Source organism: Bubalus kerabau, chromosome 19, assembly GCF_029407905.1.
Source record: "Bubalus kerabau isolate K-KA32 ecotype Philippines breed swamp buffalo chromosome 19, PCC_UOA_SB_1v2, whole genome shotgun sequence".
In the NCBI taxonomy this organism is placed as follows: Eukaryota; Metazoa; Chordata; class Mammalia; order Artiodactyla; family Bovidae; genus Bubalus; species Bubalus kerabau.
The window spans coordinates 68,715,120-68,738,332 of NC_073642.1; the positions used below are offsets into that span (position 1 = coordinate 68,715,120).

The following is a 23,213-nucleotide window of genomic DNA, read 5'->3' on the forward strand; positions in this document are numbered from 1 at the left end:
CTCCAGACTGTACTGTTGCCTGGGATTTAGTGAGCAAGTCCGTTCCCAGCAAGGGAGCGGTGCACTCAGGCAGGAGCAGCTCTTAGCTCTTGGTCTGGGGCTTTCCATCAGTCCCCATTGTCCTACAGGGTTGGGAGGGAGGTCAGACAGCCCCCATGTCTGCTAAGAATACTCCTACCAGCCATGTCAAGGCTTACCTGAGGCTTTTCCAGAGAAATGAACCCCAGAGGCTTCTCCAGGTGTTCTTTGGGAGACAGGGAGGCCCTGGGCCCCGTCAGCCTCTGGTCCTCTCAGCCATCATTGGTTTGAGAGCCCCAGTATCCCTTCAGGACTGGCGATGGTCACGCTTCCAGTGGCCCTCTTGTCCACACTTAAAACATATTTTCTCAGGGAGAGAGCGGCTCTGACGCAGGCTTCCCGGGTCCTGTCCTTAGCATGGGTCTTCGCAAGGGTGTGTAGCCCTGAGGTGGTACTGGGGTTAGGGCTGCTGCCAATGATGAGGCTTTTTCATGTTGTCCCCAGATCCTTTCCGTCTCTTGGCCCCTATAAAGAAAAAGGGAAGTAGTCATGTCCAGCTCTTTGCAACCCCATGGACTGTAGCCTGCCAGTCTCCTCTGGCCATAGAATTCTCCAGCAAGAATACTGGAGTGGGTTGCCATTCCCTTCTCCAGGGGATCTTCCCAACCCAGGGATTGAACCCACATCCGCTTTACAGGTGGATTCTTTACCATCTGAGCCACCAGGGTAGCCCCTTGTACGTTATCTGTACTGTTAAATATCCCAAAGACCATATCCATGAGCTTATTGATAGGAGTCTGGGGTCTCCAGCTCCCCAGATGGTACATTAGGGGTAAATGGTCTGGAAGACTGTCACCCCTTCAGAATTGGGATATGTAGGAGCTCCCAATTGTGGACCTCAGGGAAGTTGACTCATAAGGGTATCATCTAAAACATGGGGTTCCTGTGGGAGGACGGGGTGTGAGCCAGCAACGCCAAGCAGTTCTCTAGACTCGGATTTTGGAATAGGGTCTTGCTTCCCTGATAGTTGGTATAGAATTCCCCTGCAATGCAGGAGACCCCGGTTCAATTCCTGGGTCGGGAAGATCCATTGGAGAAGGGATAGGCTACCCACTCCAGTGTTCTGGCCTGGAGAATTCCATAGACTGTATAGTCCACAGGATCACAGAGTCCAACACGACTGAGTGATTTTCATTTGAACATTTAGATGAATGGACTCCCCTCCCCATTTGCCTTTTCTTTTACAAAATATGACCAGCTGCAAGATGGTATTGTAATTTAATGACCTAATATTTTTTGCCCTATTGGTCTAAATTTTCCCCAGCTAGCTAATATGCATCCTAGCAGGGAGTCCATCTGGATGCTTACAGTTGCTCCTGTGTTTTATTGGGATGGCTTGACAGGGGTCTAATGGGTCCTGGCTGGTGGTACTTATTTGTCCTGGCATTCTCCCAGTGTCAACAACGGGGTCCTGTGATCTTCTAAAGTCTGCCAGGTTGGTTAGCTCTAAGGAGGTCCGCTGGATCAGTCAAGGAAAGGATCAAGAGCCAGTCAGGGGAACAAGCAACCAGAGTCAGACCGAGAGGGAGGAGACCTAACTAAACAGTTTATCACTGAAACAACAGAAAGAAAGGAGCAGAGCCCAAGGGCAGGGCTGTGGTGCCTTAAGGCAGTGAGACAACTCCCCTCTTTAGGGTCCTTGCGAAGGAGGCTGCCTGTCTGCAGAAGTGAGGCAACACCCACCTGCTGGCTGGGCTGGTGAGGAGTCTGGGACCAGTAGACAGTCCAGGAAGTCAGGAGAGAAGCCTCAAGTCTCCCACCAACTAGGACACCTTAGAGCGTTTATTTTAAACCACTCAAAAAAAAAAAATTGTTTCAGCTATTTATATAAGGAATACATGTTCACTGTAGAAAATCTGGAAAAGAAAGTATAAAGAAGGAAGTCACCTGTTACCCCGCCACCCACAGCCGACTACTGTTCGCCGGGATTTTTCCATCCGTGATCTGTGTGGGATCCCACAAGGACAAGCTGTTTTATAACCTGCTTTTACACTTCTGCTGTTTTAAGCGAGTTGCCGGCTCACCAAGTTCTCGCCCGCGTGGCGCCACGTCGAGGGAGGTGGCCCGGTTTTGTAGCCAGACCTTTATTGTTGGAGTCCTGACCAGCTCGCCCTGTTCTGAGTGATTGCGTTCTTTGTTATCTCTGTGCAGCGATGGTTCTTGAAGGGGCTGAGGGCTATTTGGGCCCCAGGGGACACTTCGCAGTGCCTAGAGAGAGAGTTTCTTCCCACTGTCCCGAGCAGGGTGAGCGATACTGCCGGCATCTGGAGGCGGGTGACAGCGAGCATCCCCCTGCTCCCACCTGCTCTTGCTGGCACCGCGGTGAAGGGGCATCCTGGCCGGGCCCTGGCCGCACTGCAGGTGCGATGGCCCTGGTGCTCTCGGGTGACTTCCGCTCCAGACACTGAGTGGGAACCAATGTGTGTTTCCATGTGGCTGGGCATTTCTTAAACTTCCCATGTTTGACCGTAGTTTCAAGGGATATTAAAATTGCCCCATGTAAAGGTCTCTTGAATCCAGAGGAAAGGCGGGGAGGTTGTAGGGACTCTGGCTGAAGGGTCCACGGACGGCTGAGCAGAAGTGCTCTCACTGGGTGTATCATCAGCTATGTCTTGTTCCAAAAATAGTGCAGTTTACAAGTTCATGTTTAGTAAAAAGTGAGAAAACAAATGGCCCAGTGAGCAGCAGTGGGTTTGAGTCAGGGTAGCCCTGAGCCTGCAGAAGACACTTCTTACAGGGTCCCAGGGAGCTTGACCGGGTTCCTGAGGGCCCCACCCCAGCTGCGGGCACAAGGGCGAGGCTCCCAGGGTGTTGACTTTACTGTCTGGTAAGGGCGCCCTGCCCACCCGGCCTTCCTGGTGACACGCCCGCACAGGGTGACTTGAAGTTCCAGCTCCTTTGGTGTGATCACAGCTAGTGCGGGGCACATCCCACTCGGACAGCCTAGGTGCTGAAGGCACTGGGCATCTCTTTATCAGGAAGCGATGTGCCTGCCAGGCCAGGCCCCTCAGGTACCCACACACAGTCATTCCTGAGCCTGCACCCTGACTCAGGTCCCGGGTGGTGAGGGGGGCTGGTCAAGCAGGGGGGACTTCAGCTGGAGGGAGCACACAGGCAAGGGCCTCAGGGTGGATACAGGCAGACAGGCCTGGAACCCTGCCTACTGGCCACACAGATGTTGGGAACACAGCTGCCCTGGCAGCTCCTGGACCAGCAGGGAGGCCTCCCACCCTGCTGCTGACTCTTCTGAGCTGCGCAAGCCCCCCTTCAGCAGGGAGAGGCCTTCCCAGAGGGGTGCACTTCTGTGCTTTCTGCTCTGAATCACCAGACAGTCTACAAAGCACTGCCTGGCCTGGTCCAGCCCCCACTTGCTGGACGGGGACCGTAGCTAAAGAGGAAGCTGAGAAAAGGAGTCCTGCCTGATACATGGCCCTGACCTGGAACTTCATGGTGAGAAGGCAAGTGCAGCACTGGGCCCTGGCCCGTAGGCTAGTCAGGGAACCCCAGGATGGTGCAGAGACCCCTTCTGTGCCAGAGGGCTTGCCCTCTTAGGCCCAGTCTACTCAGGTGTTCACTCACCCAGCCTCTGCCCCCTCCCCAGGCAAAGGCTCTGCTGGCATGAGTCCCTCACACCCGCCTGGCCACCATGGAGGACGCCAAGGCATGCCAACTCCACAGCTGTCCCCCCAACCTCCTCGTCCGGGGCCCCAGGGTCTAGATTGACAAGCTGCCCCAGGACATGAGAGCCCATGGTTCTTGGTAGGCATGACTACCAGCCCGGGGCACGCTGCTCCCAGCGGTAGGGTAACCCCAGGAGGGTCAGGTCTGTGTGGCTGATATCGCAGGGGCAGCCCTGGCCAGCAGAGGGCAGGAGACTGTCAGTGAACTGAGGAGCTGGAGCAAACAAGCCCAGGGGAGGGGCGCGGCTGGCTCATTTCTCCTGCGTAGGGTGCCTGCCCACCTGCCCATGGTGGGACCCCCAAGTGAGATGGCGGGTGGGGACCACAGCAGCCAGGAGACAGACCAAAAGATCTTATCCCGAACAGCCCACCCCCTCCCTGCCTGTGGTGGGGACCCTGGGAGGCCCAGGAACTGGGGCACGGAGGGTCCTGGAGAGGAGGCTGCAAGGATGGGGGTACAGCAGGGGCCCTGGAGCTCCCTGGGAGGGATGGGAGGGCTAGGCCTGGGGAGGCTGGAAGGGAAGGAAGCAGAGCAGAGAGATTATTTAGGAAATAGAGTAGGTGTTGGGGTGGGAGGGGGAGGCAGCAGGGAGAAGCTGCTTGGAAGAGGAGGAAATGGCTTTTGGGGGCGGAGCTGGAAGAGTACCAAATTTCTGGGCTCCTGCCCTTCCCCCCAGCATCTAGAGCTCCTCCAGGCTACAGTGCCAGTGAAGTGCCAGGCTCCACCCCGCAGGCCCCCAAATAGATCTCTAGATGCTCAGGCTGAGTCTCTGCCAGCAGCCCAACCCGGTCCTGCAGGGAGGGCCAAGGCAGGAGGGCAGAGGTTCACGGAATAGGATGGGGGGGGGGGGGGGTGGCCCACAGCAGGGTCCCAGCTGACAGTGAGGTGGATGGGGTAGGCCAGGCCTCAGAGCCGGGTACTGGGCCCTGGGCTTCCCTGGAAAAAGGAGGCACCACTTAGACCTGGGGCAGGCCAAAATCCTAGTTTATTTCAGCATCAGCAACATCTCAGCCATCACAAAAATAAACTCTACCGAGTGCGACGGAAGTCTCTACAGTAAGGTTAAGGGCTCAGCCACCACACAGCGAGCCTCCAGGGCACGTGGTGGGCACGGCCCGGGCAATAAGTTAGGAAGCAGCTGAGGAGCTGGTGGCGGCGGCAGGTGCGGCCAGGGCTTCACTTCTGGGCCGGCATGAGGTCATCGATGGCCTGGCCCTGCTCCAGCCGCTGCTCCATCTCGATGAGCAGCTTCACACCGTCCACCACCATCTGCACCAGCTCCACCTCCGAGAAGCCCAGGCGGTCGGCATTTGAGACGTCGAAGACCCCACCCACGGCGGCCGTGTCCACACCGCCTGGGGAGACAGCCAGCTCAGCCGGGCGGGGTGGGGGGCGGCCCTGGGAGAGCAGGCTGCTGCCCGGAGCCCCCCTACTCACCTGTGCCTCGCTTCTGAAGCCGCAGCCGCTTGAGCACCTCAGGGAACTTCTCGTGCTTGCCCAGGTGGGGCAGCTTGATGTGCACCCCGGCCCGCAGCCCCGTGCCCAGATTGGATGGACAGGTGAGGATGTAGCCCAGGTGAGGGTTCCACATGAACTCGTAGTTCTTAGACTTGAAGAGCGTTTCAATCTGGAAATGGAAAAGGTGTGAGAGGGGAAGCCTGGCTGAGACACCCCCTCCAGGGGACCAGCTGGGACCTGGGGTGCCCCCTCCCACAGGACCCTGAGGCAACAAAGACCTGGGCTCCCCGGGGGTTGATGGGGCACCTCTATCTCTGCCTGAACCCTGGGGCCTGGCCCTGACCTGGGTGAGGCCGTTGCAGAAGCGTGTGAACACCTCCTTCATGTTGCCACCCTTCTGCATGGAGATGACCCGCAGGTGGTCCTCCTCGTTGATCCACACCAGGAAGGTCTTATTGTCGTTATGCCTGCGGGAGGGGCACAATCAAGCCTCCTCCCTGGAGGAGGGTCTCGGGACACATCCAGGAACAAAACCTCGCGAGGCCCCCAGGGCCAGGGCACTTCCCAAGTCGCTGAGGTGCTCCCCCCAGCTGTGCCTAGGGCCGGGGGGCGAGGGGGTGGGTGGGGTTGCTATCACGACTCTAGCCCGATCAACATCCTGGGGGCACACAGGGCACTTCAGAGAGGGCACACGAAGCCCTGAGCTGCTTCCCAGCTAGCCGGTCAGGTACCGTGTGGTCCCCACTTAGGGGGTGAGGGGCAGAGGCAGCCGGCCTCGCCCCGCCCACGGGGGTCGCTTTATCCCGGCGCAGAGGCCCGGTGCCCGGACCGTGCGATCAGATCCGGAGCCTGTGAGCCCTGCTCCCCACCCCCACTCGAGGAAGCGTCTGCGTCATCCCGCACCTGACCGACTGCCCGCGGGCGGCGGGTGGGAAAGGAGAGAGCAAACAAGGAGCCGCGGCTCCAGGAGGCGGGGGGAGGGAGGAGGAATGCCGACACGACGGCCCCACCCGCCCGGGGCCCTCCGCACCTGCGCGGTCAAAGTCTCCCGCGAGGAGGCCCGGCGGCACCAAACCCACCTGAGGAGCGCGGCGCCGCCCTCCTCCTCCGGTACGGGGCAGGCGGGGGCCGGGGGATACGCACCAGATGCCGCGGGCGTCGGGCCAGTCGCGGGCCATGCCCGAGGCCAGCAGCAGGGGCGACACGGGCTTATCGAAAAGGAAGTGGTCGTCGATTAGCTGCTGCTGCTCCGCCTCCGTCATGCTTTTGAGCGCATAGTACCTCCCCGCCAGGTCACCGTCCAGGCTCGACAGGGCTGCGGAGGAGCGCGCTCAGGAGGACGGGTGGGCTCCTGCCCCACCCCGCACCCCCAGGATGCCCCCTCGGCCTGGCTGGAGCCCAGTTAGTCCTCCAGGTCCGAGCGGCGGGCCGCTCCGGAGCTACACGGCCCAAGCCGACCCTCGGCCGGCCCCAGGGCTCTGTGGGCGCGGGGCTGGGTCGGTCCCTCCGGGAAACCCGAGCCGACGGGGAGATAAGAGAGCGGCGGCTCGGGTGACTGGTAAACAGGCCGGCAGGGCCCGGAGCCGAAGAGCGCCGCTCAGCGGGCCGGACCCTTACCTTCGACGGCGAGCTTCTCGATGGCGCGGCGCTCCCCACGGCTGCAGTGCGGGGGGAGGCAGAAGCCGCGGATGCTGCGGCCCGTGCGCACCCGCGAGCTCAGCACGTAGTTGGGATCCAGGTCGTCGCCGCCCTGGGGGCCGAGCAGGGCTGAGCGCTGGGCAACCCCTCCCCACCCAGCCGGCCCCTCGCCCTGGGCCACCCCGCACCTGCAGGTTGTCGGGGTTGAGATCGGTCTTGTGCTCGTCGGTGGGCTTATAGCCTCCGTGCCGGTCCTCGATGATGGGGTCAAAGAGCTCCTTGAACACGTCGTACGACTCCTCATCGCCGGCCACACAGCCCACGGTCATGATATAGGGGTGGCCTGAGGGGAGCGCGGAATGGGGACAGTGACGTCACTGCCAGACCCGAGCAAGCCGCCGAGGACCCTGAAGCTGTGCGCGCAAAGAGGGCGTCCGGACCTTGGCCCGGGGGGGGACGAGGGAGCGGGGGCGCTGGACCCCAGCCGCGGGCTCCTGTCCTGACCTCGGGACTGAGGCGCGCGTACCTGGGTTGTCCACGCCGGTCTGGATGACGTCGTCTACCGTGAAGCCGCTCGGGGTGCTCTTAGCGCGCAGCTCGGCGTACAGCTCGGGGGTCAGCACCTTGGCCATGTGGTTGTTGTGGCCGCTGAGGTCGGGGAACTCATCTTCGGCCGGGAAGCGCAGCTTCAGCGTGTTGTGGCTATTGGAGAAGGGCATGGCGGCGGCGGGCTGCGGGTAGACGCGGGAGTCAGCGGGTCCCGAGGCTCCGGGCCTCCTGGTGACCTGCTAACCACCCAGGGCCCCGGGCTCCGGTCAGCCCGGTCTCGGTCAAGGTCAGCGGGGTCGGCGCTTGCACGCAGGGGACTACCACAGCGCCCAGGACCCCCGGCCCAGCTGGCGCGCCCACTCCAGGCGGCGGACCCCGGGAGTTTCGGAGCGCGCGACGCCCTGGCCCTCGCCCGCCGCTCCGTGCACAATAACCCCCGCCCTCAGTGCCCCGCGCCCCCTACCCCTGGCCCCCGGGCTCACTCACTGAGCAGTCGGGCAGGGGCGGGGGCTCTAGGTCCGTCTGCAGCTCAGGGCGCGGCGCAGGCGAAGAGCGGCGGCTCCGCGCTCCCGCGGCTCTTAAGGGGCGCGACGCAGGCCGCCCATTGGCCGCTATTTATAGCCCATTCATTCGATTGGGTCGCGCTGCGGGGTGGTGCCGTCGCTTTGTCCGCCACCCTCTGCCCCCGGAGCCCCCCCTCCACCCCACCCCAAGCAGCCCACCCCGACTATCCCCTGGCCGGGACACCGCACAGCCTGCCTAACCCCACCTCGCTCCCGCACAGGATCCCGAAGCCAGAACCTCAGGCCCTCGGACATTCCGGATTCCCCCACACCCACGCCTGCCTCCGAGCGGGAAACCGAGGCAGGAGAGCCTGCAGGCACTTGAGAACGCTCGGCCTGGTGTGCACCCCGGCCCCTGCCTTCCCCCCTCCCGCTAGTCCTCGCGGTGGTCGCAGAGACGGGCCAGGCGGGAGCCGTCCTGGGCTTCCACGGCAGGTACCGCCACCCCCCACCGCCCAACACCCACCCCCACCCCAACCTTCTCCCGCCCAGTCTGAATTGGCGGCGAGCCGCCGACCTTCTTCAAGGTGCCCGCAGGCATCTCCCCGGCGATCTTGGTGCAGAGCGAAGGCACTCCAGAGGCGCAGTCTGGCTGCGGCCCAGCCCGGCGGCACCCTTGGTGCCGTGACCTTGGGCAAGTCCCCGGGCTTTGGGGTCATCTGAGCCAGAGACTCAGCCCCTCCTGGTTGATGAGCGAATACTGACTGCGGCCCTGCTGGGAAGTGCACAGTCTCAGAGCCCCCAGACCCCAGGCCTGGGCCCTCTCTTCCAGGGACAAGTCCATCTCCACACCCCACCCCAAAGGTCGTCCTCAGAGAATCTCCGCAGGGGCTAGAGGAAATACTCACAAACAGTAAGCACATGTGAGATTCAAAAAACAAAAAACTCACTGAAAATCAGAATTATGCAAGTGAAAGTAATGACTCTGCCTTCCACTGTCCCCAGCGCCCCAGACTGGCACCAGCCAGTGTTGGCTATGGGCTGGGATGTGGGGAGATAGGCATTCACAGGCCGCCTGCAATTGTGAAGTGCTACATCAGTTTTGGAAAGTAACTTGGCAGTATTTATTAAAACGTAAAATCTTTGTACTCCATGACCCGGCAATCCCACTTCTAGGAATCCAGCCTATAGTCTCATCTCTGTCTGCACACAGGCCAACCCTCTCTAGTAGGAGAAACAGACACAAACAACCTGTATGTGACCGGATGCCCGTCACCTGGGGGCTGGCCGGGGGTGGGGAGGGCATCGCTCCAGTGTGGAATATTATACAGCTCTTAAAAAGCGTGACTTAGGGACTTCCCCGGTGGTGCAGTGGATAAAAACCCAGCGACCAATGCAGGGAACAGGGATTCGAGCCCTAGTCCAGGAAGATTTCACCTGCCCAAGGGGCAACTAAGTCCGTGCGCCGTAACTACTGAGCCCTGAGAGCGGAGAAGCCACTGCCAGAAGCAGCCGGCGGGCCACGACACAGAGCAGCCCCTGCTCCCCGCAACTGGGGAAAGCCTGAGCGCAGCAACGAAGACCCAGAGCGGCCAAAAATAAATCAATAAATATTTTTTTAAAGGGTGAACTGGCGCTTTTATGGTTAATGTCCATCATATGGTTGCTTTGTGAACAAAGCAAGGAAGGGGGGAAACACTTATCTATGTGTTTATTCAACAAAATCCCTCCAGGACTGCACAGGACTGCTGCTAGAGGAAGACTGTGAGCTTGGCAGCTGTGAGCAAGCAGCCAAGGGAACAAGATACGGTCAAGAACCAGGAAGAGACGGGTGCCTCCGGCGGGGCCAAGCGGTGATCCGTGTGCCAGGGCCTCTGAGGGCGCCGGAGCCCAGCGGCGATCCGTGTGCCGGGGCCTCTGAGGGCGCCGGAGCACAGGGTGAGCACGTTCCTTTGCCTCTGCCTCTGTGCACGGCCCGAGGTTACCATGGAGGACTCCTGACTCTTCCCTTGCTCAATTTGGCGTGTTTTGACCTGCTCCCAGTCAGCATTTTTTTAGACCCGTAAAGCAAAGCAAGGTAAAAAGACAAATGGCTCTGGACTGGCCAGACAGGTGTTCTTTAAGCCTGAAATTCCTGTGTTCCGTGCCCCCTGCTGCCCCTCTCCCTAATTTTAGAAATATCTGCACCTGCCTTCCCCAACTCCCCACGAACAAAGGCCTGATGGACTCAAGTTTCTGTTTCTACAACATGAGTGCTGGCCCTGGAGGCCTACTTGACTTTCAGACCCCAGGGATTGGGGGCGGGGGCGCTCAGGGCTTCCTTCCTCTTTGTAGCTTCGGCAGCTTCTCAGAAGGTCCCCCCCCCCGCGCCCCCCGCACCTTCAGGCCACCAACGGCCTGACCCACTTGGGGGGCGGGGGCAGGGAAAGACCCCGGTTCCCCTGTCTCTCCACAAGCGAGGCCCTCACTAGAGAAGTGAAGACCAGAGGCTTGAGGTCTTGCCCAGGGCCTGCTCTGGGGCTCCAGCAGGTCTCAGCCTTCTGAGATGCGTGTTTTGTCCTAGTTTAGCAGATGAGCAAAGGGAAGATGAGAAGTGGGTGATGGGGAACTAGGTCCGAGGTCTGGCAATCCCCCTGTGATCCTGCAGTGCTGGCCCTGTGCTAACCTGACCGAGGGCCCACCCTGCAGACCTCCAGCTGGCCACGCCTGGGCTGGACTCAGACTGACAACACATGTGGTCAGCAACTGTGACGGGGGAAGAGAGGAGGGGTCTTGGAGGCCTTTAGACCCAAAAGTCAGGGTGAGGCCCCTACCGGGCAGCGGCCACTTGGGAGCCTGGGTGGTCTTGAGCAAGGGAACAAGGAGGGGGGCCCAGGAGGGTACCAGCCTCCACCTCAGCGGAAGAACGCTGCTCCCAGCTAACCGAGCCCTCCCCTGTGGACCCTCCAGTCTCCCCAGGGCCCACAGGAGCCGGTTTGGCAGCGTCTGGGCAAGAAGCTAAGTGACATCATCCGGCCAGTTTATGGTCCAGGTTTCTCAGAAATCACACTTGGTTACACATTAACCACCTGGCCCTGGAGGTGGTGGGGAGCCTCAAAGGAGTCCCTGGCCTTTCATCCACAGGACACGGCCCTGCTCGGCAGGCACAGAGTGGGCCTGGTGGAGGAGGGCCAGGCCCCAAGCAGGGGCTGGGACTTCCTCCTAATGCCCTGTCCCCGAGCTCCACAGAACCCAAAGGGGAAGTTGGTTGGGGTCAGAAAAGGGGCAGGTGCTGCCTTGCGGCCACAGAGTATGGTGGGGCAGGAGGCCGGGCAGGCCAGGGGAGAGGAGACCTTGGCTCAGAGATCAGAGTAGAACGTCCCTCCCCAGGGGGCATCGTCGGCCTCCTGTTCTCCAGGGCTCTGTTCCTGCGTGTTCTCACCTTTCTTCCAATCTGCCTTTGGTTTTCTGAAGCTGAGTTTACTGGCTTTAAATCCCAATCCCACTTTGGCCACATTAGCTGTGTGATTTTAGGCAAATTACTTGACTTGCCTGAGTTTGTAAAATGGTCCCTCTCTCACAGGATTGTGGGGAAGATTCAAAGTGATGACACTTAACTGGGCTTACACAGCATCAGTGTTTTGTTTTTTTTGGGGGGGGGGGCAATATATAAACTCTGTCCTAGGCAAAGTACCCACCTGACCTGGCTAATCAGTTGGTGCTTGAGGACTCAGGCTGAGGGCTGAGCAGACTCACAGAAGACGGACAGCCCTGGGAAGGCTGCCTGGAGGAGGGGGCAATGGAGAAGCTGGCCAACCAGTCCCCAACAGAAAGGCGATGGGAAGTTGGGACCACAGGAAACCACTGCCGAGTCACCGAGTCCTAATTTAGGCTCTTAGTGTGCACTCAGCCTCTGAGTAGCTGAGAGGCTGGGGAAGAGAAACCCCCAAGAAGTGGAAAGTTGCTATCTCCCAGGAGAGCAATTAAGGGATGATTCAGGCGGGCGCAAAGTCATCTGCAACAAAGGTTGGCGAGCTGTAGATGGGAGTTGGGTTGTACGAGAGGAGGAGGCAAGGCTGTGATGTAGCCACACGGGCAGCTGGTGGCTAGAGCACTGGCCCCACAGAGAATGGGAGGTCACTAAAGGCCCTCACCTTTCTCTCCTGGGGTTCCAAGACCCAGGCCCAGTCAGGGAAGGGTCATGGAAGGGCTAAGGCTAGGCACCTGGGTCTCCATCATGGATTCTGCGGTCCGCAGACACCCTCACCAGCCCCGGCCCCAGAGGAGGGAAGAGTTCAGCGCCCCGCAAGTTGGCAGGGCTCTGGGAAGGGACTGGTTCCGCAGGGCCTGGCCACTCCCAGATGTCCAGGATGGAGCAGCCTGGGCCTGGGAAGCGTGGCCAAGGGTCATGCTAGCTGGCTCTGAGTTGGGGCTCAGGCCCCAGCCTGGCTGGGTGGACTGGGGTCTCCATCAAATAAGGCCTGGCCCACGGGGACATGCACACTGGAGGAAGACGGTCCCTGCCCCCGTGCCCCTCCCCCGCACACACTCCGCCCAGAGCCTGGCTCTGATTCAGCCCCGCTGAGACACAACAGGGCTGCAGCTTCCCTGTTTCTGCCGGGCCCTCCATCTGGCCCTTCCCCGCTCAGGCCGCTCTTCCTGTCCTCACTGACCCGGCCCCAAGAGGAGCCCCAGTGCTCAGCGCACCCTGGGTTCCAGGAGGGGACGCAGGGCTCCCTCCGTCCTGGAAGCGGCTTCCGCACTCCGGAGAACGTGCCCGTTTCAGGAGCGCCCAGGCCTGGGTCTAAGGCCGCTCCTGGCCACCGTCCCCTGCTGCTCAGGCTGCCTCCCGCCAAAGCTTTGTGGGACCACCCGTTCCTCTGCAGCTCAATTTTCTGGAGTTTCACCAGTCACGCCCGCGCCCACAGAGGAGACCGCGGCAGCTTGGGGGCAGGCTACTCGGGCTCTCGGTGGTCTTGGGCACGAGCAGGCGGCACCCGGACAAGCCGATCGAGAGCGCGCCCCGGACGCGGGGACGGGCGTCGCGCGCTCCCGAGCCCCCGCCCCCTCTCCCGGGAAGCCCCGCGCGCGCTGGGGGCGGAGCTCCGTGACGTCATCAGCGGGCGCCGCACCCCAGCCGGAGGCGGAAGAGCTGCCGCGGCGACGCGAAGCCACGTGCGGCGTCTCCAGGAGTCGGAGGCAGACGAGCGTCGCCGGTGAGGCTCGGCGGGGCTACGGTGGCAGAGCGCGGGTAGTGTGGGGGGCGTCTCTCCGGCAGGCCCTGCACGTCCCGGCACCCCACCCCCATTGCCGCGCCCAGCCCTGTTGCCGGCCTGGCCTGAGCCGCCGTCCCCGGCCTCTACGCAGGCCAGGCCGATGTTGCTGTTTACTGCCTGCTGCACAGCCCCAGCCTCCGCTTGGGGACCCTTGCATTTGCATCGCCCCGCCACCCGTCTGCCCAGGAGCCCGCCACGGGGGAAGGTGAAGAGGGGGCTTTCTGCCTGGCCTGGAGGTGACCTCGCGGGCCCCCGCTCCGTGGTCCCTCTCTCGTCTCACAGCTAGAGAACGGGAGCTAAGCTCCCAGAGAAGGATGCCGAGGGAGAGGGTCAGGCCCTTACTTTGTGGGAATCCTGGGACCCGGCCTCAGTCTCTCCGTCTGAGGTTTGGGCTGATGGCTCTCCTCTTAGGACCAGACCAGGAAGGGCTTTCTCCCTGGATGCCAGGCGCACAGTCCCACCTCCTGGCCCCTTACACGTTCATGCCCACACACCTCCCAGGTCCCCGGCACCTGTGGGACCAGCAGCACCATGAGCTTCGTGGCCTACGAGGAGCTGATCAAAGAGGGTGACACAGCCATCCTGTCCCTGGGTCATGGCGCGATGGTGGCCGTGCGCGTGCAGCGGGGGGCCCAGACCCAAACCCGGCACGGCGTGCTGCGGCACTCAGTAGACCTCATCGGCCGCCCCTTCGGCTCCAAGGTGACCTGCGGACGAGGCGGCTGGGTGTATGTGCTGCACCCCACGCCGGAGCTCTGGACACTGAACCTGCCGCACCGCACCCAGATCCTCTACTCCACCGACATCGCCCTGCTCACCATGATGCTGGAGCTTCGGCCTGGCTCCGTGGTCTGTGAATCCGGTGAGTTCCACAGGCTGCCTCTGTTGATGAGGGCGGAGGTTAGACCCAGTGTCCAGGCAGCCTCAGCCTGCCCTTCCCAGGCAGAGGCACAGTTACTCACCATCTGTCTCTACAGGGTCTTTCTGAGGGGGCTCACTACAGCGAGGTGGGGGGACAGACACAGGGAGGCTGGTTAGGAGACTGGTGCTGTCCTCCGGTGAGACTTGATGGGACCTGACCGAGGACAGCCTGCAGGAGGAACAGGCGCCCAGGGGGAAGCCTGCCTGTCTGAGGTGGGGAGGGGGTGGGGAGCGCTGCTCGGCGCTGACCAAGGTGCTGACAGAAGGGCAGGGGTGCCTGGCCTAGGAGTCCCTCACTGCTGCGAATGGGAACCGAGGCCCAGGGCTGAGAATCGCCTCTTTCTGGAGGGAGGCCACGGCTGCTCCATGGTGCTCATTGTAGGGGAAGAGCCTGCCTTGCGCTCCTCCCAGGCCAGCGCCTCCATCACTGAGGCCAGGCCTGGGGTGCAGATGAAAGTACCTGAAGCCAGATATTCCCAGACTCTGCACGTGTGCATGCACACATGCGTGCGTGCGCACACACACGTACTGGGGACCGAAGCTTGCAGCCTGGCCAAGAGAAGCCAGGCCCAGGTGTGCCTGGATTTCCAGAATGTTCCGCACACCCCAGGCCCCTGTGCTCCAGGCTCATGACGAGTCCCTGGCAGCACTGCTGCCAGCTTTGGAGGCTTCAGGCCGCCTCCTCCATCTCTGGCCTCGGTTTCTCCATGCGGACAATGGGATGGTTGCTTTTGCCCAGCCGATCACTTTGAAATGGGGAGAGTCAGATGCAGAATCTGAGCAGTGAGTAGGTTCAGAGAGTGGGTAGGGGCTGGGCAGGAGCTGGCTGCTCAGCACCAGGGGAGCTGGGGGTGGACAGGATTCAGGGCCAGTTCATCCCCTGGTGCCCCCCACCCCCACCCCCGGCCACAAGGCATCCACGGCCAGGGCCTGGCTCCACTCAGCTGAAAAGCGTGGTCAGTGAGCGGGCTTCTGGGCTCCTCTGAGGTGCCAGCTCCCCTTCTGGGAACCGTGGTAGAGCCGCGACAAGTCAGGCTGGATTTCTGCTTCTCAAAGGGGACAGACAGTGGGCCCAGCATGACTGTCTCAGCGTTACTGTGGACTGGGGCTGCGCATTTGAGAGTGACTGAGAGGGGTCCCTCCGGCTGGGTGGTCATGGAGGACCTGATGGGGAGCCGTGAATAGCCACAGGGGAGTGTCACCCTGAGGGAGAGCCTCGCAGAGACCCTGCAGAGACCCTGCATGGGGGACCGTCGAGGAGGCCAGGGTGGCAGGAGCAGGAATGAGGTCAGGGAGGAAGCGCACGCCGCCGGGGGTCACGATGAGTCCGACTCGGCCATGGAGCAGAGGCCTGGTCTGACGGAGGCTGCAGAGAACCACTGGCGGCTGTGGAGGCAGGCCTGAGGGCAGGGCTCGGGGGCTGTAACGGAGGCGGGGGGGGCCCAGGTGGGCGCTGCGGGCAGCTGGGGGGAGAAGCACCTCCTAGAGAGATGGGGGAGGAGGTACCAGTGGGGGCAGGGGCGGCTCCGTGGCGTCTGGCTGGGCGGTCACCGCCCTGGTCACTGGGTACAGAGGCTTGGCAGGGAGTGGACTGGGCCTGGATCGCTCCAGCTCTGCGCTCGTAAATGCCGGGCTCTGTTTGCGGTCATGGGGGAGGTGGTCAGTGTGTAGTGGACACGGAGTATCTCCATGAAGCTTGGCACCTGGAGCCATGAGGGCTGGGGAGGTCGTGGGGAGACCAGGGACTGGGGGAGGGGGGCCCCCCAGCACTGCAGGACAAGGTGGCAAGCAGAGGGGCAGCTTGAGGCTGGAGGAAAACGGGTGATGACATGGGTGCACGCTGGTCGCTGTCGCGGTGCCGTGCGTTCACGCGGGGTGAGGGCAGAGCTGCACCGTGTGGCGGCAGCGGCCTGGGGGCAGGAGGATGGACGGACCTGCATCCCTTGGGCCCAGCCACCACATGGGGCGAGGCAAGCCTCTGCTCTGCACAGACCCTGCAGGGCCGTGGGGCAATCTGGCCCCTCTCAGGACCCCTGTTGGGGCCCCCGGTCGGGGCAGCAGGGTTTGCTCCAGAGCTGGGGTGGGCAGGGCTGCCCCCTCCCCTAGCAGGACCTGCACCAGATCAATAGGCAGCTCCCCCACACCCACCTGGGGCAGTCCCTGTGTCCCAGGACCCCACAGGGAGCTCCGGACTGGTGCCTGCTGATAACCCGGGCTGGGCTGACCTCGTGGGCCCTGGAGGGTCTGCCCAGGGTGCGGGTGGGCTCGCTTCCCGCCTGACTGCCGCCCCACCTGGCCAGGCACCGGCAGTGGCTCCGTGTCCCACGCCATCATCCGCAGCATCGCGCCCACGGGCCACCTGCACACGGTGGAGTTCCACCAGCAGCGCGCGGAGAGGGCGCGGGAGGAGTTCCAGGAGCACCGCGTGGGCCGCTGGGTGACCGTGCTGAACCAGGACGTGTGCCGCAGCGGCTTCGGCGTGAGCCACGTGGCGGACGCCGTCTTCCTGGACATCCCCTCTCCTTGGGAGGCTGTGGGGCATGCCTGGGACGCCCTCAAGGTCGAAGGTGAGCTGGGGTGGGTCAGAGTGGCCCGGGGAGGTTGGAGGGTGGTTGGAGAAGTCAGGACTGGGGAGTGCGGGGCTCAGCTGGGCCCCTGCCCCTTGGCTTGGCCCACTCCCACCCCAAGGTGGGTGATATCTGAGGTCTCTGGGGAATGTCCTCGCAGCCCTGCCTGAGTGAGAGGCGGGGCATGCCAGAGGTCAGAGGTCAGCCCCTGACCCCAGCCAGTCCCCGCAGAGTCTCCCCTCCCCACCAGCCGTAAGCCGGGCGAATGCACCCCTTTTAGGGAAGATGTTGGGTGCAGAGGCGGGGAGGTCGGCTCTGAGCCAGGAGGCGCTGGCGAGGCCTTGGGTTTTTCCCTTTTCTGGAGAAGTTGCTGGCTCTGGCAGCCAGGGCCCCCTGCTTCCTCCCTGCTGAGCAGAGCAGCGGGAGGGGGAAGCCTGGAGCCTCCAGGGATGGCCCGCCCCTCTGAACGCCAATGCTTGGCCAGTGGGTCCCAGTGGGTCCCCTGCCCGCTGGCCTTGGACTCCCGTGTCCCCGGTCTGTGCCAGGGTGGCCAGGGAGCACCAGCTCCCCTGCCCCCGCCCCTTCGGCTTGGCCCCCGACGCCTGCAGATCCCTCCTGCCCCGGGGACCCCAGCGGGCCCAGGCCCTGGTCCCGTGAGGCCAGAGCCGGGTGCACGGCCTGGGCTGAGAGCAGGCGGTCCTTGGCCCGGGAGCCCTGTGTGTGTTGTCCTGTCCCCTCCGCCCCACTGAGCCCCACTCTCTGCATCTGCTTGTTCTGGCCCAGAGGCTCCAGACTCCCTCGTGGTCTGGCGGTTCTCCAGGGCTCTCCTGCCTGCGTGAGCCTGGCGCCGGCTCAGTGCAGCCCCCGGGGCTCGGCCCTGTCCGGTGGGGCCGCCTCGACTGTGTGCACAGGGGCCGGGCTCCCCGAGGTGACCCTGTGCCCTCCAGCTTGACCTCAACTCTGGCTCCGAGCCCAGGCCTCCCTGGCGGGGCTGAGATGACCGGGCCTCAGGGACATTTGAGGGCTGTCCCAGGGCACCTCCCCTCCCCCAGCCTGGCTTCCCCGCCCCTGCCCTGCAGGGGGGATCTGGGAGGGGCCTGGGCCCCTCTGGGGGAGGTGGCAGGCAGGAAGGGGCTCCCGCCCCCGCCCGTCATCCCTGAGCCTAGGGCTGGCTCCGTAGGCGCCTCCAGCTGCAGAAGCCTCTAATTTTCTGTGGCAGCAGCCCCCGCCCCAGGCCGCTCCTTGTGGCTGGAGCTGTTCTGGGCTCAGCGCTCCAGCAGCTGCCGTGCGGAGACTCCACCCTGGCCCCAGCCCTCGGCTGCCAGTGGGGGTCGGGGTGGCTGTGCCCGCTGGCGGCCCAGGGGGTGAAGTGGTGGGCTTGGTGCAGGTGGCCCCTTCTTCGTGGGCCCTGCCAGCTCCTCCGCTCTGAGGCCTCAGCTCCTCGTGGCCGGAGGGCTTGGCTGTCCTCGGAGCCCAGAGCCGGGTTCTGGGCATCCACGCCTCGCACAGCGGGGTCTCTCCCAACACCCACTCCTGATGGGGCCAGGCTGCATTGCCTCTGCGCTGTGGTCCCGGCCACAGAGCCCTGGGCAGAGGGACGCCCGCGGGGGGTGGGGGGGTGGGGCTGGGCTCTGGGGTGGCCGGGGGCGGGGCTTGGGGGCCCGCCCTCTGACCTGGCCTCTTGCTTCCCACCCCCACCCCCACCCCACCCCCCCGCGCAGGTGGGCGCTTCTGCTCCTTCTCACCCTGCATTGAGCAGGTGCAGCGCACATGCCAGGCGCTGGCGGCCTGCGGCTTCTCGGAGCTGAGCACCCTGGAGGTGCTGCCGCAGGTCTACAATGTGCGCACCGTCAGCTTGCCCGCCCCCGACCTGGGGGCCCACCCCGGCCCCGACACCGCCCCCTTCCGCAGCGGCACGCCCATGAAGGAGACCGTGGGTCACACCGGCTACCTGACCTTCGCCACCAAGACTCCGGGCTAGGGAGCCGCGCCCGGGAGCCCCGGGGGCTGGGAGGCGAGCCTTGGCCAGAGACTGCCTTGTATGGTCAGCGGCCGCCTGCCAGGGCTGGTGTTTAGAAATGGACCTGCAGTGGGGAGGCTGGGGCGAGGGCGCCTCCCTGGACGGCTGGCAGGGTGACGGGTGGGGGGCTGCCGCCGTGTGCAGCGTCGCAGCCCTGGTGGGGAGCGCTCCTGCCTGCGGCCCCCCGGGATCAGCGTGCCCGCCCTGCCGGCTCGTGGCCTCGCAGTCTTCACTTCCACGGGCTCCTCCGGGTGGGCACATGGCCCCAAACAGGGAGGGCGGAGGAGGAGGCCCGAGACGGTGGCCTTGGGCCCAGGACCCCCACCGCCCGGCTGCCAGCAGAGAGGTGGCTTCAGGCCTGACACCCCCACTGGGTGCTGCACCAGCCGTGTGTCCAGGTTCCCTCCTGGCAGGCCCCACCCGCCTCCTGGCTTCTCCACCCAGGAAGCGCCTCCTCCGAGGCCCCGGCCCGGCCAGAGCCTCGGGTGCGGATCCGTGAGAAGACGGCGTCCAGTGGCGGAGAGCAGAGCCAGGTGTGGGCCTGCCTCCTGGCGGCTGGCGGTGCTAGAGCTGGTCTGTGCGCCTGCCCGGAGGGGACCCGGGGTCCTGGACTGAGCTCCACGCCGCCCCGCCCCGCCGCGCCTGGCCTCCAGGTCCGTGTGGCCTCCCCCAGCACCCTGTTTCACAAAGGGCCTGGGTGCCTGCTCTGGTCTCAGCCTGCCGGCAGGAGCCTCAGTGAACCCTTGTTGGCACGAGAGCAGCTGGTCTGGGGCTGCTGCCCAACCACCCCCGGTGGAGAAATAAACGCTGTTGCCCCCGCGCAATGACTGGTCCCCTGGTGCCTCGAGCCTGGTCCTCCGTTCCCTGCAGCACCACCCAGCTGGACCTCGCCACATGGCCACCCGGCCCCTGCTTCTTCCTCTCCCAGGGCCACCACCACGGGGCTACGGACTCCAGGACAATGGCCTGGGACATGGTGGACAAAGGGGCCAGTGTGAGGCCACCCCCACCCGGCTGCAGAGAGGGCCGCTTGTTCCTGGAGTGGGGGTGGGGGAGGGGAGAGAGCTCCGGCTGTGTGTGTGTGTGTGTCCGTCCATCCATCCATGTCCGGCTGCATTGTGTGTGTTTATTTCCGTCCATGTCCGGCTGGGGAGTGTGTGTGCATCCGTCCATGCATGTCCGGCTGGGCCCGACCTCCCAGGCCTGCTGTTCTGGCCCCAGCCCACCTCCCAGGTTTTGGGGGTCCTTGGGGTTGTGCCAAATGAGGTGAACCTCCAAGAGGACCAGTCTCCTCTTTCATCACAGGGCAGGGTTGGCAGGGGGTGGACACCCTGTCTCCTAGGAAGACCTGTGTCCCCTGTGAGACCCTAGGGTCCCCCGAACCCCTTGCTCTGCTCCAGGGGTCATGTCCCCCTTCAAGGACCTGTGCTGACCTTTGACTACAAGCCTACTGTGGGGACAGGAAGGGCCTGGACTCTCCTTGGCCTTTGGGAAAGGCCCATGGGGTGTATGTGTAGGGGGACAGGCCCTGTGCTGCCTGGGGTGAGGTTCTGGGGCCTGCACCCGGGTCCCTGTGAGCCGGAAGGGAAGCCAGCCCAGGATGGATGACGGGCGTAGGGCCACCAGGTTCGGGGTCAGGATTCCTGGCCTCCTGTCCATGTGTGTGGTTATACTTGGCACAGAGCTGCTCTTTTAAGGATGCATGGTCCTCCAGCCCCTCGACTGGGCCCACACACGAGCCCCAGAGCTCCACCAGACCTCGATCCCATCCCAGGGGCTTTAGCCTGGAGCCCCACCTGGGCCTGAGCCAGCAGTGAGCTCCCGTGCACCCTTCAAAGCCCCTCAAGCGTCCTGGTGCCTCTCACCCCTGCCCCCAGGTAGTCTCCCACTCAACCCTTCCCTGCGCCCCGGCACCCCAGCTAGCGATCCCCTGCAGACAGATGGCCAGAAGCCAGGTGGTTCCCTTAAATCCTTCAAATGGGGAGTGTGCCACCCAGGGCCCCTGGTGAGCGAGTGACCGATGAGCAGGTCCCTTGGTCACCCCCTCGAGGCAGCAGCCTGGGGCTGGTCACAGGACAAGGATTCACCGGGAAAGTCCCGTCCAGCCCCAGACACGCACCCCTGGCCTTCAGTTTTTCCTCGGGAAGTCCTGCACCCACGTGGCCCTGGCCCGAAGGGTGTGACGCATCCCCCCGCCACCCTGCCCCCCACCCCACCCCCGCTCCTGGCCCAAGCCCCCAAGACAGCTGGCCTGGCTGTGAGACTCACCTGCCAGAGGGCCCCAGGTCGGAATCAGAGCCCACTTCTGTGGGGGCTGCCTCCAGCCAGCTCCCCTGGAAGGCCCCAGGCCCTACCCCAGGGTGAGCTGCCCCTGGTCTCCCGAGCCCCCCTCACTCCATCACCTATCTCAGAGGGGCTCATGCTCTATGCCCAACCTGGGGCGGTGCGGGTAGGGACCCTGGAGGCGGTACCGGCCTCGCAGGGTGTGGTCAGGGCGGGGGTGGGCTTCCCATCCCTGCCCCGCTCCCCATCCGCTTCTCTCTGCCTCCGTGGCCTCTGTTCTCCCAGGAATGTATGGCTCTCGGGCGTCTAGTCTGTGTGGGAGACGGGTGGGCTGTTTGGGATCCTGGCCCGGGATTGCGGGTGGGGATGGTGCGGCTCCCACCCTATCCCAGCCCAATGCTTGGGGGGAGAAACTGAGGCCTGTGTTGCAGAGGTGAGACTGAGATCCGGCCCATCCCATCCACCCAGGACCTCCCACATCTGACAGACTGCCCCGCTGTGTGGTTGTTGGGTGTGACCACAGAAGCCAAAGAAGAGAGATGGCTGTTGTAATCCTAGAAGGCTCCTTGGAAGAGGTGACAGTCCTGCATGTGGAAGACCAGATGGGACATAGAGGCAGGTGAACAGGTGGCCTCCCCAGGCAGGACATCTTCCCATGACCCGGGAGAGTGAGTGGAAAGCGCCAGGAACAGCTGCTTTGGAGCAAGGTTGGATCAGAGGGCAGCCTCTGGCTGGAAACTGCCAGCCACATTTGCAAGGCTTCTGAGCCCACGCAGGTTGCAGGACCAGTGCTCCGCTCTGCCCAGGGTCTGCCGGGCCCCCATGCCAGCCGGGGTGGTGGTGGTGGGGGGATGCCCCTTCCTTCCAGTGGTGCCTCAGGTGAGAGGGTCTCGGGTCGGGGGGTTGGCCCTGCTGGAGGTCTTGGCTCCCAGTGCCCCCAAGAGGGAGCAAGCAAGACCAGTCCTCATGCAACCTTCATCAGCCTTGGATGCCCTCACCCAGCAAATGGGCTAAGCACCCTGGGGCGCTGAGCACCCGGGCCTCCAGGGCAGCCTGTCCTGTCCTCAAGGGCTCAGGGGAACCAGGCACAGACAGTGCAGGCGAAAAGTGCCTGCTCTCAGCAAAGCAAGCAGTGGGGGCAGGGAGGAACAAGAAGGCCTTGCCAGGACGTGGCCTCCGCAGTCACAGGGAAACAAGGACTTTGGATGGGGCCCTGCAGGCCTCCTGTCCCCAGCAGGGATGGCCAGACCCCACGCTGCTCTCCCGAGGATGCGCTTGAGGGCTCAGGCTTCCAGAATCACATCCTCCCTCCCTCCTGCCTGCCTAGGGGGTGCAGGGGAGGGATGGCTGCCAGGAGATGAAGCATCACATGGATGTGTGGACAGTCTGTGTCCAGTGGCTCGATGATGGCCAGCACCGTGGGGGCCACCACAGCCTCCAGGAAGACCTCTGGTCTTGCATTTGCCAAGGCCAGAATTTGAAGACTGCTTCTGAATCCATCTGAGACATGTCCTCTGCACTTCATAGCACTTGAATAGCTTTATGCACCTTCAGGGACCCTTGCATGTTTATCAGAAGACTTGACGCTGAGACTCTTTTGGAAAATCCGGGTCATCCAGTCCCTGTGCCTATAGCTAGTTGTGTAACTAAACCAGAACCAGGCTGTTGGACCACGCACAGGCGGGCAGCACCGCTGACCCCCCCACCCCCAGGTTCAGAAGTAGGTGTATTAGTTAGCTGTCCCCACAAACATGCTGCATAACAAATAATCACCCCACCTCCCCCTACCCCGGCTCCAAAAAAAGCATTCGGGCTTAAAGCCGCAGCCAGCTGCTCTGGGCCTGTGGCTTGGCGGCCCTCGGCCGACCAGACCCGGCTCTTCCCCGTGTGGGGCCCGAGCTTATGTAAACTGCCCCTCCCCTTCCTCCTGGGGCCGGCTCCTCGCGGCCCGCGGCCCAGGCGCGGTAGGGGCAAGCCCGGTCACGCAGGCGCTTTTCAAGCCTTTGGTCACATGGCCTAACCTCGGGTCCCAGTGGAAGGAGACCCTGTGATTTTAGGGGAGGAGCTGCAGGGCCGGGGCCGGGGGGCACGCGGGGCCTCGCCCTCCCCCCGTGTGTGCGCACGTGTGCGTGTGTGTCGCCAGCCCGCCTCGGGACGAGGGCATTTCAAAGTCAGGCTGCCTGGGAAGCGGCAGCGCCGGTGGGAGGGAAGCAGTCGCTCCCACCAGGCTGAGAATAGCGCGGATTTGGGTCACGCTCCC

At 63.4% G+C, this 23,213-nt stretch overlaps 2 protein-coding genes across 5 annotated transcripts; one reads left to right on the forward strand and one right to left on the reverse strand.

The window, feature by feature from the left end:
- Positions 1 to 4,726: 4,726 nt before the first annotated feature.
- On the reverse strand, positions 4,727 to 7,993 carry CKB (creatine kinase B). Its single transcript, XM_055555784.1, has 8 exons — positions 7,891 to 7,993; positions 7,382 to 7,586; positions 7,044 to 7,198; positions 6,835 to 6,967; positions 6,361 to 6,532; positions 5,561 to 5,684; positions 5,197 to 5,386; positions 4,727 to 5,114 (listed from the first exon to the last, which is right to left on the reverse strand). The coding sequence occupies exons 2-8, from the start codon at positions 7,572 to 7,574 to the stop codon at positions 4,936 to 4,938; spliced, it is 1,146 nt and encodes a 381-aa protein (XP_055411759.1). The 5' UTR covers positions 7,575 to 7,586; positions 7,891 to 7,993; the 3' UTR covers positions 4,727 to 4,935.
- A 4,980-nt stretch (positions 7,994 to 12,973) lies between these two features.
- Positions 12,974 to 22,974, forward strand: TRMT61A (tRNA methyltransferase 61A). 4 transcript variants are annotated; one of them, XM_055556112.1, is made up of 4 exons: positions 12,974 to 13,102; positions 13,664 to 14,024; positions 16,384 to 16,650; positions 18,372 to 19,494. In XM_055556112.1, exons 2-4 carry the CDS (start codon positions 13,694 to 13,696, stop codon positions 18,629 to 18,631), a joined length of 858 nt encoding a protein of 285 aa, XP_055412087.1. In that variant the 5' UTR covers positions 12,974 to 13,102; positions 13,664 to 13,693; the 3' UTR covers positions 18,632 to 19,494. The 4 variants fall into 4 exon arrangements, with proteins under 4 accessions (XP_055412087.1, XP_055412086.1, XP_055412085.1 ...); XM_055556111.1 differs by lacking the exons at positions 12,974 to 13,102; positions 18,372 to 19,494 and adding exons at positions 13,130 to 13,367; positions 21,422 to 22,974; XM_055556110.1 differs by lacking the exon at positions 12,974 to 13,102 and adding an exon at positions 13,134 to 13,367.
- Positions 22,975 to 23,213: the final 239 nt, after the last annotated feature.

What these genes read in the sequence shown, in the direction of transcription:
- CKB (XM_055555784.1), bottom strand. Translation starts at nt 7,574, where the DNA reads ATGCCCTTCTCCAATAGCCACAACACGCTGAAGCTGCGCTTCCCGGCC. An exon ending in CGAGAAGCTCGCCGTCGAAG is followed by an intron (nt 6,533 to 6,834) that starts GTAAGGGTCCGG and finishes GCTCCTCCGCAG; the next exon opens with CCCTGTCGAGCCTGGACGGT. An exon ending in TCTGCAACGGCCTCACCCAG is followed by an intron (nt 5,387 to 5,560) that starts GTCAGGGCCAGG and finishes TTCCATTTCCAG; the next exon opens with ATTGAAACGCTCTTCAAGTC.
- TRMT61A (XM_055556110.1), top strand. Translation starts at nt 13,263, where the DNA reads ATGTTGCTGTTTACTGCCTGCTGCACAGCCCCAGCCTCCGCTTGGGGA. An exon ending in GGAGCCCGCCACGGGGGAAG is followed by an intron (nt 13,368 to 13,663) that starts GTGAAGAGGGGG and finishes CACACCTCCCAG; the next exon opens with GTCCCCGGCACCTGTGGGAC. An exon ending in GGACGCCCTCAAGGTCGAAG is followed by an intron (nt 16,651 to 18,371) that starts GTGAGCTGGGGT and finishes CCCCCCGCGCAG; the next exon opens with GTGGGCGCTTCTGCTCCTTC.